Source organism: Oncorhynchus mykiss, chromosome 16 (assembly GCF_013265735.2).
Source record: "Oncorhynchus mykiss isolate Arlee chromosome 16, USDA_OmykA_1.1, whole genome shotgun sequence".
Classification (NCBI taxonomy): Eukaryota; Metazoa; Chordata; class Actinopteri; order Salmoniformes; family Salmonidae; genus Oncorhynchus; species Oncorhynchus mykiss.
The window spans coordinates 43563965-43578451 of NC_048580.1; the positions used below are offsets into that span (position 1 = coordinate 43563965).

A 14487-nucleotide genomic window follows, 5' to 3' on the forward strand; every position below is an offset into this window, starting at 1 on the left:
TTTTTGTATGGAGATCAATGAGTTTCGAATTGGGGCAAAATAAAAATTAATGGCTTATTTACTGCGTGAGATATGAGTAGGGCACGTGACATCCCGGCAGCTCTTTAAAATAGCACTTAATATCGGAATTGTAAAGATGCCTATGCATATTCATGAGATGAGGCTAGTAGCGTAGCCTCTATGTCAAATCAATTGAAAGGGCTTTATTGGCATAGGAAACATATGTTTACATTGCCTAAGCAAGTGAAATATATTATAAACAATACAAAATTAAGATAAAAAGTACACTCACAAGTTTCAAAGGAATGGACATTTCAAGTGTCATGTTATGGCTATTGTATAGCGTTCTCTCTCTCTCTCGCTCCCTCTCCATTGAATACAAGCGGTTGACGTCAACAGCCCTCATCGAATATTAAAAAAAAATAATTAGAATAATGACACGTATCCACCAGGATAGGCGAGCGCTAGACATCCTGCCGTGCCGCTTTGTGCACAACGACTCCCATGGTAAGGGCGGAGACATGTATCTTGTCAGTATATCCATAATCTTTGGTCAGACGGCAACGTGGTGACGCAATCTGTGTACACACGGCGTGAGTAGCAGCTTGTTTCCTGAAAATATAAATCACCCAACTCACCTAATCAAACATTTGCTGTGTATGCGGATTGATTCGGTAGTTAGAGTGAGACGTTTGCTCCTGCGTGAAGTTCGTAGTGGCAGCCACGTGTACATGAAATATAACCTAGCTAACCGTTTTGTTTTGCTCGTACGACGATGCACTCTCGCCATTGCTAGGTGGGCTAGCTAACTAGCTAGTGCCTTATCTCTTCAATTGCCTGCAATTTATTTTGAGCAGCGGTCCAGATTTTGTGTCGTTGGAGTTCAACACTAGGTAGGTCATCAAGCCTTGTCCTCTCATCAGCTAACGTTAGCCGGCTTATTAGATATGCTGGGGTGTATTCACTAGTCTGATTCCGTTGCAAAACGTTTCGTTTGTTGTGAAATATTTTGCAACTGAAACCGTTTACTCCAAACGAAAACGAGAGTTTCTATTGGACAAATTCAAGTAGGACCCTCCCCGTGTCGGTCTTTTTGTTTCCTAGAGTAAACGGTTTCGTTGCATAATATTTATTTAACCAGGTAAGTTGACTGAGAACACGTTCTCATTTACAGCAACGACCTGGGGAATAGTTACAGGGGATGAATGAGCCAAATGTAAGCTGGTGATGATATGAGGGACAGCTTGGGAATTTAGCCAGGACAGTAGGGTTAACACCCCTACTCTTACAATAAGTGCATGGGATCTTTAATGACCTCAGAGAGTCAGGACACCTGTTTAATATCCCATCCGAAAGACAGCACCCTACTCAGGGCAGTGTCCCCAATCACTGCCCCAGGGCATATATATGTTTTTTTTTAAAGACCAGAGGCACTCTGCCTCCTACTGGCCCTCCAACACCACTTCTAGCAGCATCTGGTCTTCCATCCAGGGACTGACCAGGACCAACCCTGCTTAGCTTCAGAAGCAAGCAAGCAGTGGAATGGAGGGTGGTAATGCTGCAGGTTCATATAATGTTTTGAAGCCATACAGAGCTGGTTACGATTCCAATTTCATCCTCCAGATGGCTAAACTCCAATGTACTGATAGGGGAAAGACCAATTTTCTTAGAAAAAATGTATAAGGAAGGTATCATGTTTAAGGCTGCAATATGTGACTTTTTGGGCAACCTGACCAAATTCACATAGAAATGTGAGTTCTAGATGTCATTTTATTGAATGCAGTTCTGAGTGGTAGATGTGGTCTATGTGCACTATTTCTGTTTCCCGTTAAGTTTAGTTTTTGCTTCTTACTTTTGGTTTTGTACACCAGCTGAAAATACAATATTTTTGGTTATTGAAAATATATTTGACTATTTGATACAATGATTCTCTACACTTAACATTGCTTGTTTTGTCACAAACTGAAACTGTTACAATTTTAGCAACCAGGAAATGGTAGTGCGATTTCTGCATTTTGCACCTTTTTAATATAATGCAACCATTTGGCATTTTAGAGAGCTTGGTCCTTGTAACGCTTATCAGTCTAATGATCTAATACACTTGTTCAACTTGAATAATAGAATATAAGTTTCAATTTCTGAAGTTCTACATTTTCTGATCCACTCATGCGGGGTGGATTAGTGTTGCCTACACTATAAAATAAAGTGGTGTATTTAATGTAGTCCTTGGAGGCACACACTCACACCAGATATCCCCAAAGCAATGCTATACCATTCTAACAGCCATGGTGCATTGTCAGGACACCTAATGGAGTTAACTCTCTTGGTACTCTCACAGACCGCGACGACATGAAGTTGTGCGTTTAGACCCTGCAGGCTGCCCTTCAAATTCGCTACAACGTTATCCTCAATCCCCTGCGTATGCCAACACTTTGCATAGAGTCTAACAGCTAGCCTATATGTCGAAATTCCAGTGGCGACCTGTAATTTGTTTTTTTTGGGGGGGGCTACCTGTTTTACATGTTATTTTGGAATTAATATGTGTCACATTAGTTTGCAGACAATCCTTTTTTTAGTTGAGTTAATAAAGCTGCATATAAACTTGATCTCTCTTTTGCTTTCTTGAGTAAGGCAGCTCCAAAATGCAGGTGTTTCAGCCTAGCGCAGTGCCATCAGAGGCCATCAGACTGCTAAATAGCCTTCACTAACACAGAGGCTTGCTGCCTACATACAGACTCAAATCATTGGCCACTTTAATAAATGGATCAGGAGTTACTTTAAATAATGCCACTTAAATAATGTTTACATATCTTACATTACTCATCTCACATGTATATACTGTATTTTATACCATCTATTGCATCTTGCCTATGCCGCTTGGTCATCGTGCATCCATATATTTATATGTACATATTCTTATTCCATCCCTTTAGATTTGTGTGTATTAGGTAGTTGTTGTGGAATTGTTAGATAATACTGCACTGTCGGTACTAGAAGCACAAGCATTTCGCGACACTTGCATTAACATCTGCTAACCATGTGTATGTGACCGATAACATTTTATTTTATTTGCATTCTGTGGTGGTGGGACAGCTAGCGGGGAATACGGAGCGTAGGGGTTGGTAATGTTCTCTAGTTGTGCCGTGATTGGTTCAGTGTTCTGTCACTCATAGGGACACTACGTCACCGCCAAATGGTAGAGCTCGAAACTTCAAGCCCCTTGGGTGCTGCCATAGAGTTACATTAGAAGTGCCCATCCAAGAAAGCTCAAGGTCATTGGCCACAGATAAAATTACGTCAAATCACGTTATATCTTCCGCAGCTTTGATTGGACTGATCATTCTTTCAAAATATTAGCTAGCAAGCTAGCAGTCGTCATCGTGAATCAAGTCGACAATCTACTGGCAAATCCTTTTTAATTATTGTCATATGATGAGAAATTATAGATAAAACATATCGGTGCTCATCGGCCATTGGACATAAACATTACACAACAAGTTGGAAATCTCAAATTGAAAAATGAGTGGTTTGGAAGGAATCAGTGGCTAACTGCAAGCATTGCAAAGCAATCACTAGCCTGCTATTCAGTGGACTGGGTGTGTGGTCCCAAGTCTGGGTTTAAGGGTATTTTTCCAAGCTTAAAAGGATAAACATTCTACATTGGTCATGGTGACAATCCAGCATGACTTCTGCCTCACTCATAACATCTGGGAAATCTGATTTTAACGAGTTCAAGATAGAGGTCGACCGATTAAGATTTTTCAACGCCGATACCAATTATTGGAGGACCCAAAAAAACGATACCGATTAATTGGACGATTTTATTTATTTAGGCTTATTATCTTGTGAGTGTAGGCTAATGCACGGCTTGCGTGTCCCTGTCGGGCTCACGGGCTTCCCCTGAACACCTGTGATGGATGGGGCGCGGGGTCGGTTAAAGCGCTGGGACAAGGATTTTAAGGTCCATTATTCTAACCTATTACAGGCCTAGATTAGACACCAGCCTCTATGTTGAACAAGTAGCCGTTAGCAGTGTAGCAGAAACAAATTGCATAACGATGCCCCTGTTTTGGGATAACCTATGCATCCTTCATTCCTCCCATCCTTGAAGACATTTTTTACACTAGGCAACCAAGTCATGTCAGTTTAGTGAACATTTCTATAGCCTATGATCATTGATCTAATATCAAATCAAAGTTTGTCTTGTGTGCCGAATACAACAGGTGAACAGTGAAATGCTTACTTACAAACTCTAACCAATAGTGCAAAAAAGGTGTTAGGTGAGCCTGTTATATGTGCACAGTGGAGGATTTTAGCTTGTAAATCTTGGAGGGGCAAACTCAACATATTTATGTTTTATGCATGCCAGCAAAGCCACAACACTAAACGATACATTAATTGCACTATAACGGTGACAAACGGTGCCCACAAACTGTTAGGGCCTACATAAAGCTGTCCCAACAGCAGAGCTTTCTTTACAGTACCATGGAGTGAATCCTTACCACTGCTACACCTGGCTATCAGCGGAGCTTTGTCTGGCAGCAAACCAGTTCATTCAACCTAATTTACTGTGTTTTTAAAAAAGATAGCTGATATGGCTGACTTGCTTCAACAAATGTGGAGTCTACTGACAATTGAGATGTATAAACTATAGCACAAGGGAACAATGAGCGGATAGGAGGCAAATCCGTAATTTCGATTAAGACATTTTAATGAGCGAGCTAAGACGGACGTAGTCAATATAATTAACTGGATTGTCGTTTCTCTTTGCTTATTTGAGCTAGTCATGCCATATGATGGACTTGGTCTATCTTCTGTATAACACCCCTGCCTTGTCACAACACAACTGATTGGCTTAAACGCATTAAGAAGGAAAGAAATTCCACACATTAACTTTTAACAACGCCCACCTGTTAATTTCAATGTATTCCAGGTGACTACCTAATGAAGCTGGTTGAGAGAATGCCAAGCGTGTGCAAAGCTGTCATCAAGGCAAGGGGTGGCTACTTTGAAGAAGTTTTATATTTTAGATTCTTCAAAGTAACCACCCTTTGCCTTGATCACAGCTTTGCACACTCTTGGCATTCTCTCAAACAGCTTCACCTGGAATGATTTTCCAACAGTCTTGAAGAAGTTCCCACATATGCTGAGCACTTGTTGTTTGCTTTTCCTTCACTCTGCGGTCCAACTCATCCTAAACCACCTCAATTGGGTTGAGGTCGAGTGATTGTGGAGGCCAGGTCATCTGATGCAGCACTCCATCACTCTCCTTCTTGGTCAAATAACCGGTACACAGCCTGGAGATGTGTTCGGTCATTGTCCTGTTGAAAAACAAATGATAGTCCCACTAAGCCCAAACCAGATGGGATGGCGTATGGCTGCAGAATGCTGTGGTAGCCATGCTGATTAAGTGTGCCTTGAATTCTAAATAAATCACTGACAGTGTCACCAGCAAAGCACCATCACACCACCTCTATGCTTCACGGTGGGAACCACACATGCAGGGATCATCTGTTTACCTACTCTACGTCTCACAAAGACAGGCGATTGGAACCAAAAATCTCAAATTGATGAAATTAGCCTGTTCATGTAAAAATGACCAAATACACAGTTTATACTAAAACTACCAAAACGAGATATTATGGTGAACCTGAAAAAATAGAATCCGAATGATTTGAAAACCCCAATCAGCAGTTGGATGCGAGTTGTGTGTCTACTCCGGTAAAAGACCAGCGCATTTGGTAACAATGAACCAGCTAATTGCTTTGGCTTTCACTCAACTAATAAAGCCTATGCTTTACTAATGTAGCCTACGCAAAGCTATACCTGGCAAAAGCCAGGTGAATATCCTATAACAGGGATAGGCCTTGTAGACTAAACTCCACTCCATGGTGAAGGAAGTTAACCAAAGGCATACAGGCAAGACCAGGCGTTGTGGAATCTAGCAACATCGATTCGCCCAAGGTTAATACTTTTAAAAAAAAGAAGTGAATTATGAAATGCCAACCATGTACCTATATTTGTCCTCTGTAGTTACGTGCTTTTCTTTGCTGAAATCTGTACTTTTGCTGTTGCTGTTGCTCGGTAGTGGTATTTAAAATAACAAGGTGGGCGTTTTCATGATTCAAGTTTTTTAAAATATTGGTCTTCAGCAAATCAACGTAGTTGGAGCTAGATTCCACAAAGCCTGGTGTCGGCTCCAGCCTTTGGTGAAGTTCACCAGAAACTTCCTTCACCATGAAGTTGAGTTTAGTCCGCTAGGATAGGCCTACCTCGTTGACACGAGCAACTATGTCTCCCGCACTGTTCTTATCTGACAGTCGTAGTCAGTTACATGCATAAAAGTTCAATAGGCTATGAGCTGGACGCATAATTTCAGACACAACAGAGAATATATTTTCGGAATAAAACCATAACATAATAAAATAAAACCAACATTACTGAATGGTTATTCTTAACGTTTTAATCGGTTTTCTGACCGACGCTTGCTTAATTTGGATCCGTTTGGGCTCCCTCGGACTGATACTCTAGTATCTTAGGCACAGGTCCCCGGTTTAAATGTTTATCGGTGAACGTTACATCCCTAATGTGCATCTTTCCCTTTCAAGAAGATTTGTTTTGCATCTAGATATGTGGGGTCCATATGTCACATAAACACATTTTCCATTCAAAATGTAAATTGCTGCTGATGGAGCTCATTAGCTGGGCCTCTGAGCTGTGTGTGTGTGTGTGCAAATGATGTATGTGTCTATGGTATATGGAGGCACCTGAGCTGAATCATAAGGGAGGAAACTAAGCAATTACACCCCCCCCCCCACACACACACACACACACACACATATTTGATCTAAAATCATCACCCATTAATGAATTGTTATAACTAGTAATGACCAATATTTATCTTTAAAAATGTGCTATGACAGCCAAAGAATAGGCACAACTTTTGATTTCACCTCAGTCTCATAATCAAATGGTTTAAACCGTTTGGAAGTTTTGATGGACTCCAAGTGCGCTCCTCTTCTTCTCCCACTTTGACCATGCCGCGCTGTTGGCAAAAATGATGTCCTTGTTATGACTAGCGAGCCAAGAACAACACTATTGTAGTCAAGTGATGAGGCTATCCACCTTACCCAGTGTTGTTGTTGTAGACAGGTGTGTTCATCAGTCCGTGAGCAAGCAAGGACACTGAACCTGGAAGAAGCCATGGCTAACTACTGGAGGACGGCTTGGCGCAGACACCTTCTGGCTGTGTCCATGGCCCTGTTCTGCCTGCTCCACAACACCATGGACGTCCATGCCCGGCCAGCTAACATGTCATCCCTGAAGGACAAGAACAGCCCCACCAGTAAGGAGGAGAATGAGATCCTTCCCCCAGACCATCTGAACGGGATGAAGCTGGAGATGGATGGTCACATCAATAAAGGCTTCCACCAGGAGGTGTTCCTGGGTAAGGAGATGGAGGAGTTTGAAGAGGACTCTGAGCCCAGGAGAAACCGGAACAAGCTCATTGACATCTTCAGAAAGTAAGTGGGGATGACTGGCTTTCAATGTCTTGACTCATGAGTCATATACATACTCTCTGTGTTGTGTACATCCACCAGATGTTTCCAGTTTTAGCTGTGCAGAGTGCCTGCGTTGTGTTTCTATCATTTTGTGTGGGCCAAATTGTGAAATGGTGTGTAGGTGCGAGGTTGTAATTACGATAAATCCACATTTCTTAGTTGGGAGTTTGGATCTTGTCTAAGTAGCCTATACCCATCCAGTTAACGTGTACACCGTTCATGGTCCGGTTCCTATTCTAAAGGATAGGGTGGGCACGAACAAATGAGGCTAGATTATCTTTTATGATAAACAAAGCAGTGTTCCTGAGAATGGAGACGAGAGTGCACCGACTAGGTCAACCGCAGCAGTCTTAAGTAAATATCTGGCCTTATCCACCCCACACTGGGTAAGCTAGGTGTCAAGTAGTAAAAGCTAGGAGTCTGATTTTGTAAATACTGTTGAAGCGAAACAGTCCAGGTATTTTAGTCCGACTTGTCACCCTCGCCAAATTTCAAGGTGCCTTGACAAATCCTCACTACCGTTCCATTATCTTGACCCTATATGGCGAAGGAGTGACTGTGTTGGAAAAGCATGAAAGCTGAAACATTTTCAAAGCATATTTTGAGCTAAGGTTGCATCTTACTTAGTTAGAAAAATAATCTGGGTTTGTGGCTGAAGCAGATATATGAGAGTGGGTTTGAATAAACTACTTGAACTCGATATTCCATTTGAGTGTTTGTTTGAAAAAATGCTGACTGTCTTCAGGGTGGACTTTAATAAAGATAAGAGCGTCAGTGCCAAGGAGATGCAGCGCTGGATCGTGGAGAAGACAGAGGAACACTTCCAGGAGGCTGTGAGGGAGAACAAGATGAGCTTCCATGCTGTGGACCCAGATGGAGATGGTAAGTGAGACGACAGTCGTATCTGGATGAAAACAGACTGAAACAAACAGGGACTACCTGGACTTGTTCAGCAATAACCAATATTTTTCATTTTCTGTAGCTGTGGACTAATGAATACAACCCTGATACATAGCCATGATGGTGACCTATTCGTTGAGAGCAATGCATTTGTTACCGACACTGATGTCCTACTGTTAGGCCTCCGACCTGAAATGTGTGGGCCACAATACATCTCAGACCTGAAATGTGTGGGCCACAATACATCTCAGACCTGATGACAATACAGCACTGTTTACCAAAACTGCCTCAAAATCCTTCCTAAACGGTCTAGCCCCAATCCCTAAACTGTTATATTTTCGTCATAGGCCATGTGACATGGGATGAATACCGGGTGAAGTTTCTGGCCAGCAAAGGATTCAACAAGAAGGAAATGGCTGACAAGATAAAGAACAGTGAAGAACTGAAGGTAGACGAGGAGAGTAAGTTTATCCACAACAATACGACCTGCACAACACTATTCTGGTTGTAGTCCGTGCATTTCTACTGCTTAATCAGGAATTCTGGCTTTTCTGACTATCCTCTTTTCATACTATCATTGAAACTGACCTACCCCCAAACCAATATCATCCCCCCCCCCCCCCCCCCCCCCCCTAAGTTTTCCTGATCACATTCCGATAGTAGCCTATTGCCCCTAGCTCTGCCAGTGATGCTTGTACTTACTGTCTCTTCGCAGCCCAGGAGGTGCTGGAGAGTCTGAAGGACCGCTGGTTCCAGGCTGATAACCCCCCAGCCGACCAGCTGCTGAACGAGGACGAGTTCCTCTCCTTCCTGCACCCGGAGCACAGCAAAGGAATGCTCAAATACATGGTCAAGGAGATTGTTCGCGACCTAGGTACGGTCTTCTCTACTCGCTCACATTTAGTTTGGATTGGAATTCAGTTTATTGTTTCTATGTATCATGCTATACGTTTTAGTATAAGTGATGGTTAAGAGTATGAAAACGAGAATGAATTAAAGGTGGAAGACAAACATGCAGAATGAATACATAAGTTGTGGATGACCATGATCGATCATGAAAAGTGTTACTATAAAGCTATCTGAGTGTGATGTGTATTTTGTGTTGTTTTTACAGACCAGGACAGTGACAAGAAGCTGACTCTGTCGGAGTTCATCTCCCTGCCCATGGGCACTGTGGAGAACCAGCAGGCTCAGGACATCGATGATGACTGGGTACGAGAGAGGAAAAAGGAGTTTGAGGAGGTCATCGATGGCAACCATGATGGCATCGTAACCATGGAGGAACTACAGGTGGGTGCTGTGTGTGCTGGTTATACTGCAGGACCTGATGGCATGGTCTTTTCTAATAAAAAAGGGGTTTGGGTGGGCGTGGCTAAATTTGCCAGAACATTTCCTGCAGTTCTACACATTTTCCATGGAGCTGAGAGAAACTTTAGCAACTTTTGCAGTTTTAAAAGCAAATGTCCTATAAGCAACACATTTCCTCCCATTCTATGCATTTTGCCATGGCTAATGCTGTTTTTTAAATAACAAATAAATACTACTAAATTCATTGTTTTTGGAATTCTCAGTTCTCCCTCACTGTGTAGTTCATATTTTGGTGCTTGTTAGTTCTCAAAGATATTATACAAAAAAATATATATGTATATAGCTCCATTATCCATACTTTGTATATGATTTTAGTAGTTTAAGTTTACACAGTGTTTTTCCATCAAACATTCTTTTACAGTTTCCTTCTTCCCCTGTCTTTCCCCCGTGCTCTCTCTGCTCCAGGAGTACATGGACCCGATGAACGAGTACAACGCGCTGAACGAGGCTAAGCAGATGATTGCTGTGGCCGACGAGAACCAGAACCACAACTTGGAACTGGAGGAGATTCTCAAGTACAGCGAATACTTCACTGGCAGCAAGCTCATGGACTATGCCCGGAATGTTCACGAGGAGTTCTGAGCTCTAAAGACGAACTGTCCTACAAAATCCTTCCCTTTCCCTTCTAATGGGGGCATCCTGGTAAGTCTGCTCTAACGACAGGTCTGTCTTGAAAAAAAAGCTTCATGTTGGGATGTTTTAGTGTGCAATTGTGTTTAAATCCTAGTCCCAGCCGACTGACCCGCCCTGGCCTCCTCTACTGACTCTTAAAGTAAGGCCTAAAACATCCTTCATATCTGGACTGTCTGCCTCTTCTAAACATCCCACCAGAATTAACCATAGCCGAGGTCTGCCTTCTGTCTACAGTGGCACTCAAGTTGAATTGTCTTACCTCTATGTATTGGTCTTTTTCAGTGCATTCTAGACACTACGTCACCTTCATGGTTCATTTGTGTGGATGCTATATTGTGAAATGTATGTATATGAGGGATTCAAACAAGATTCCTTCTTCCCCCCCTCTATCAAAGTAGTGTAAGTTAATGATTACACAATCAAACCTATTATTTGTAGCAGGGCCTCTAATTTGACTCCAAACATGTTGATTTTAAACTCGCACAACAATGGTAAATCCAAAATAAAGAAAGTAATTACATCACATATTTTCATTGCCATTTCAAAATTAGCTATAGCCTACCTGTGTACCACAATGTTGCTTGGAAGTAACAGGTGTTTATGAAGTTAACAATCATGTCCATGATTGAGCTGAACCACAGTAACCACTGTATTCTCCACACTCACTGACTCCATAATGTGCTTGCTGCCCTTGTACTAAGGGTTACACTGGTACATTTTTAATAGGTGTTTATGATTCTCTGATCTGTCCTGTTCTTTACAATTTAGTGCTTATGTGTGATAATGATGTTTTAACTCCCTGCTGCAATAGGTCATATTTTTTTTTATTTCCAATACATTTGTTTACGTTTGTATCTATAATTCCAAATGGGATTGTTTGTGCATTTTAAGCATCTCCAAAATGCTAGTCGATTGTCAGCATCTCAGTTTAATGTTTGAAACTGGTGTAAGAAATTAACTTATTTATTTATTTGTTGTTGGTGTGCGTTTTTTGTTTTCTCTTAAAGACATTTTTATAAATCCAGTAAAAATTAATATTCAGTATTTTCCCAGTGTTGTATTTTGTTGTTCAATACTTCTGTTTTATTCAGGTTATATTAATGACATATTTTCCATACATTTCTGATGAATATGACTTAATTGTCATTAAGAAATCCCGTATTAGCCCTTGTCATGCTTTGCCAAAGCTCTATAATATGCATTCATCAATTGTTTTCCTGCTTCAAGGACAATATCCTGTGGAAATATCAGTAATTTGGATCCCTCTTGAGCTCCTGTCATCTCATGGAATTTCTAAAAGAAAAAGCTCATGCTATCAGAATGTGACAGCGCTTTATACATTGTATTCCCGATTTACTTGTAAACCAATAAATATTTCTCATCCATCTCTGACCATACTTTGTACCCTAATGTGTTATGCGTCCATAAATGTTTCATCATTGTAGCACACTAACTTGATGGCCAATAGGTTTCCACTAGGCTTGCCATGAGTGGAGCTTCCCTCATTCTGTTTTTATTTGTAGTAGTTGCTATGAGACCATTGTTATTTTCTGACTCAAAATTCTGTGAACCACATTGGCTTTCTACAGCCACCCACAGAAATTGTCAAAACAATAACATTAGGCCTTGAATTATCAATTATCTTATTTATGACCAAATATTATAAACATGTCTGTAAATTTGTCAGACTATTTCAAAAGCTATTTTGGCGAGAACCTTCGAGACCAGCTATTGTGAGTAAAAAAATATGACATTTAACCTAGATGTTGAAGGAACTTTTCGCCCTAAAATGTTAGCAGCTTCTATCTGTTCCATTTAATGTATGACTTTCCTCTCCCTACCCAAACACAACATTATCATTCGCAGAAGGCTCATGGTTAATGTTAAGAAGAAATAAGATAGTCAATCCCCACTGACCATTTTGACAGGAAGGCCACGTCCGCAGCAGATGAGATGCTGGCCCCCTCCTCCCGTCTACTGCAGAAGAGACGGGAGGCCATGGAGGTCAACAATGCTATGACGCTGCAAAGAGAGGTACAAATATATATATTTTTTTAATTCTCATTGTACCTCAAACCGACAATTCCTGGCAATAAAATGATATGACGAATTAGTACAATCCTCTTAGTCAAGTCTCCACACAATCCTCCTGTATGATATGGTCTCACTTTACATTCGGTTTGGGTTTCAGGATTTTGAGTCAACTCTCAGAGCCCTGAGAATCCGCAAGGATGAGCTCATAGAGAAGGAGGGCCAGATGAAGGAATATCTGCAGAAATTTGACAACTTTCTGAAGGTACGGTCATAGCTTCTGAACATCACTTCTTAGACTAAACTATTGACCCCATCCTGTAGTCTGCCCGTCAGTCAGACTTTGAGATTAATTGGTCATGCTCTACCGTGATCTCATTTCAGGAGAACGAGGTGAAACGATGTCGAGCTGTTAGGAAGGCCGGCCGAGAGAGGGAACTGACGAATCAGAAGCAGGTGGACCTGCTCACTCTCCAGGAGGAGACGAAAGCTCTCGTCAAAGAGAGGGACCGTCTGGAGAAACGAGTGCAGAAGAATGCCATATACCCCCATTACCTTGATAAAGTGGTACAGGCCAGTGAACAGGTAGGTCATCGTTAGGATTAGAACTCGAGGTAGTGTGTGATTTGACTGGCCTTCAGACAAACCAATCCCTAGCCACTTGTATCTGACCAGATTGGATAGCTCTAAGCAATATATTGGTGGCTCCATCTTGCCCTGTGATAAGCCAGGTGGAATATTGTAGCCTGTCCCATCCTCTTAGGGCTACACAAGAGCCTAAACCGTAGGGGTTAGGTGATGATTTGGAATTCCTTTTGTGCATCTCAGTTTCAGGAGGCCAGACAGGTGATGTCTCGCTACGACACGTTGATGCTGACCCGGGAGGACCTGGTACGGACCACCCAGCAGAACCAGGACAGCACGGAGAATGCCCGGGCCCAGCTGGCCCGCTTCACAGAGCAGAGCAATGACACCCTGCTGCACTACAACAACACTCTGGCCCAGCTACAGAGCCAGCTGGACAAGGCCCGTGCTGAGGGCATGATCTGGGTGAGACATGAGATGATCGCGCTCCCTATGGGTATTTTACAGCGATTGATCTCTGAGGGACAGTATCCCAGACACGGCTTAATAAAGCTAGTCCTGAACCTCCCCCTTTTCAGTTTGTGTCCGGGACACCAGCCCTGAGTGTCCTCAAAGGGAACCAAGTGTCTGATCAAAGGATGACCATTTCTCTCTTGATATACAGGAATCGAGATGGGCCCACATTCAGAACACAGCTGCCAAGAAGACACTGCTGTTGGGCACAATCAAGATGGCCACTCTTAATCTGTACCAGTGTGTGTGCAAGAGGGCGAAAGACACTGGGGAATCGCCTATTGCTCCAGAGGACACTATTAAGCAGCTGGAGAAGGTACTTTAGGGTACTGTTAACTCACAACTCATTATTACTCATGAACTCACAGCACATCATAGGGGGGTAGAAATGATTAGCATCCTGATATGTGACCATTGTGCTCTGATGCATAATTTGCCGGTCTCTGATCACAGGGATTTCCTTCATCTGAATATATAGCGGATATCATATATTGACTAGACATTTGCATAAATTGTGAATCCTCTATTACTCATTCATCAACTCTCAGGTATTCAGAGGGCATTTCCACTAGACCAGCGTGTTCAAAATCATAACTAATATGACTTATTTTGACAGATCCAGACCTTCCTAGCCGATCTGATCTGCATTTGGGAGGAGGTGAACAAGCCGGATCAGCCAGGGCCAACCGGACACAGATAGATGATCCGCGTCCATCAATAGAGCTGTTTTGTATGAAAGTTTAGATTCTATACTATATTGTCATTGCCCTTTGCTTATCAACAAAAAAGCATTATTGCACTGATCAGATCAAAACGAGACCTGGATAGTGTATTCTTTTTTTTTTGGGGGGGGGGGGGGGGATTTGGGATTGAACAGTTGGCAATAATACAATAG

General features: G+C 42.1%; 3 protein-coding genes across 5 annotated transcripts in view; 2 read left to right on the forward strand and 1 right to left on the reverse strand.

The window, feature by feature from the left end:
• The window catches only part of LOC110492069 (adipolin), a 29749-nt gene extending 29271 nt beyond the window's left edge, over positions 1-478 (reverse strand). Inside the window, exon 1 of the mRNA XM_036946974.1 lies at positions 293-478. Coding sequence (XP_036802869.1) covers positions 293-406 — 114 coding nt within the window. The 5' untranslated portion in view covers positions 407-478. The remainder of the gene's footprint in view (positions 1-292) is intronic.
• Positions 479-484: 6 nt separating this feature from the next.
• On the forward strand, positions 485-11855 carry LOC110492070 (45 kDa calcium-binding protein). 3 transcript variants are annotated; one of them, XM_036946972.1, is made up of 7 exons: positions 485-507; positions 7149-7523; positions 8308-8444; positions 8810-8923; positions 9178-9336; positions 9577-9752; positions 10236-11855. In XM_036946972.1, exons 2-7 carry the CDS (start codon positions 7204-7206, stop codon positions 10410-10412), a joined length of 1083 nt encoding a protein of 360 aa, XP_036802867.1. In that variant the 5' UTR covers positions 485-507; positions 7149-7203; the 3' UTR covers positions 10413-11855. The 3 variants fall into 3 exon arrangements, with proteins under 3 accessions (XP_036802867.1, XP_021421738.1, XP_021421737.1); XM_021566063.2 differs by having other exon boundaries at positions 501-593; XM_021566062.2 differs by lacking the exon at positions 485-507 and adding an exon at positions 556-893.
• A 561-nt stretch (positions 11856-12416) lies between these two features.
• On the forward strand, positions 12417-14417 carry LOC110491062 (coiled-coil domain-containing protein 42). The gene is made up of 6 exons (XM_036945775.1): positions 12417-12497; positions 12655-12759; positions 12879-13079; positions 13323-13544; positions 13744-13908; positions 14209-14417. Exons 1-6 carry the CDS (start codon positions 12417-12419, stop codon positions 14290-14292), a joined length of 858 nt encoding a protein of 285 aa, XP_036801670.1. The 3' UTR covers positions 14293-14417.
• Positions 14418-14487: the final 70 nt, after the last annotated feature.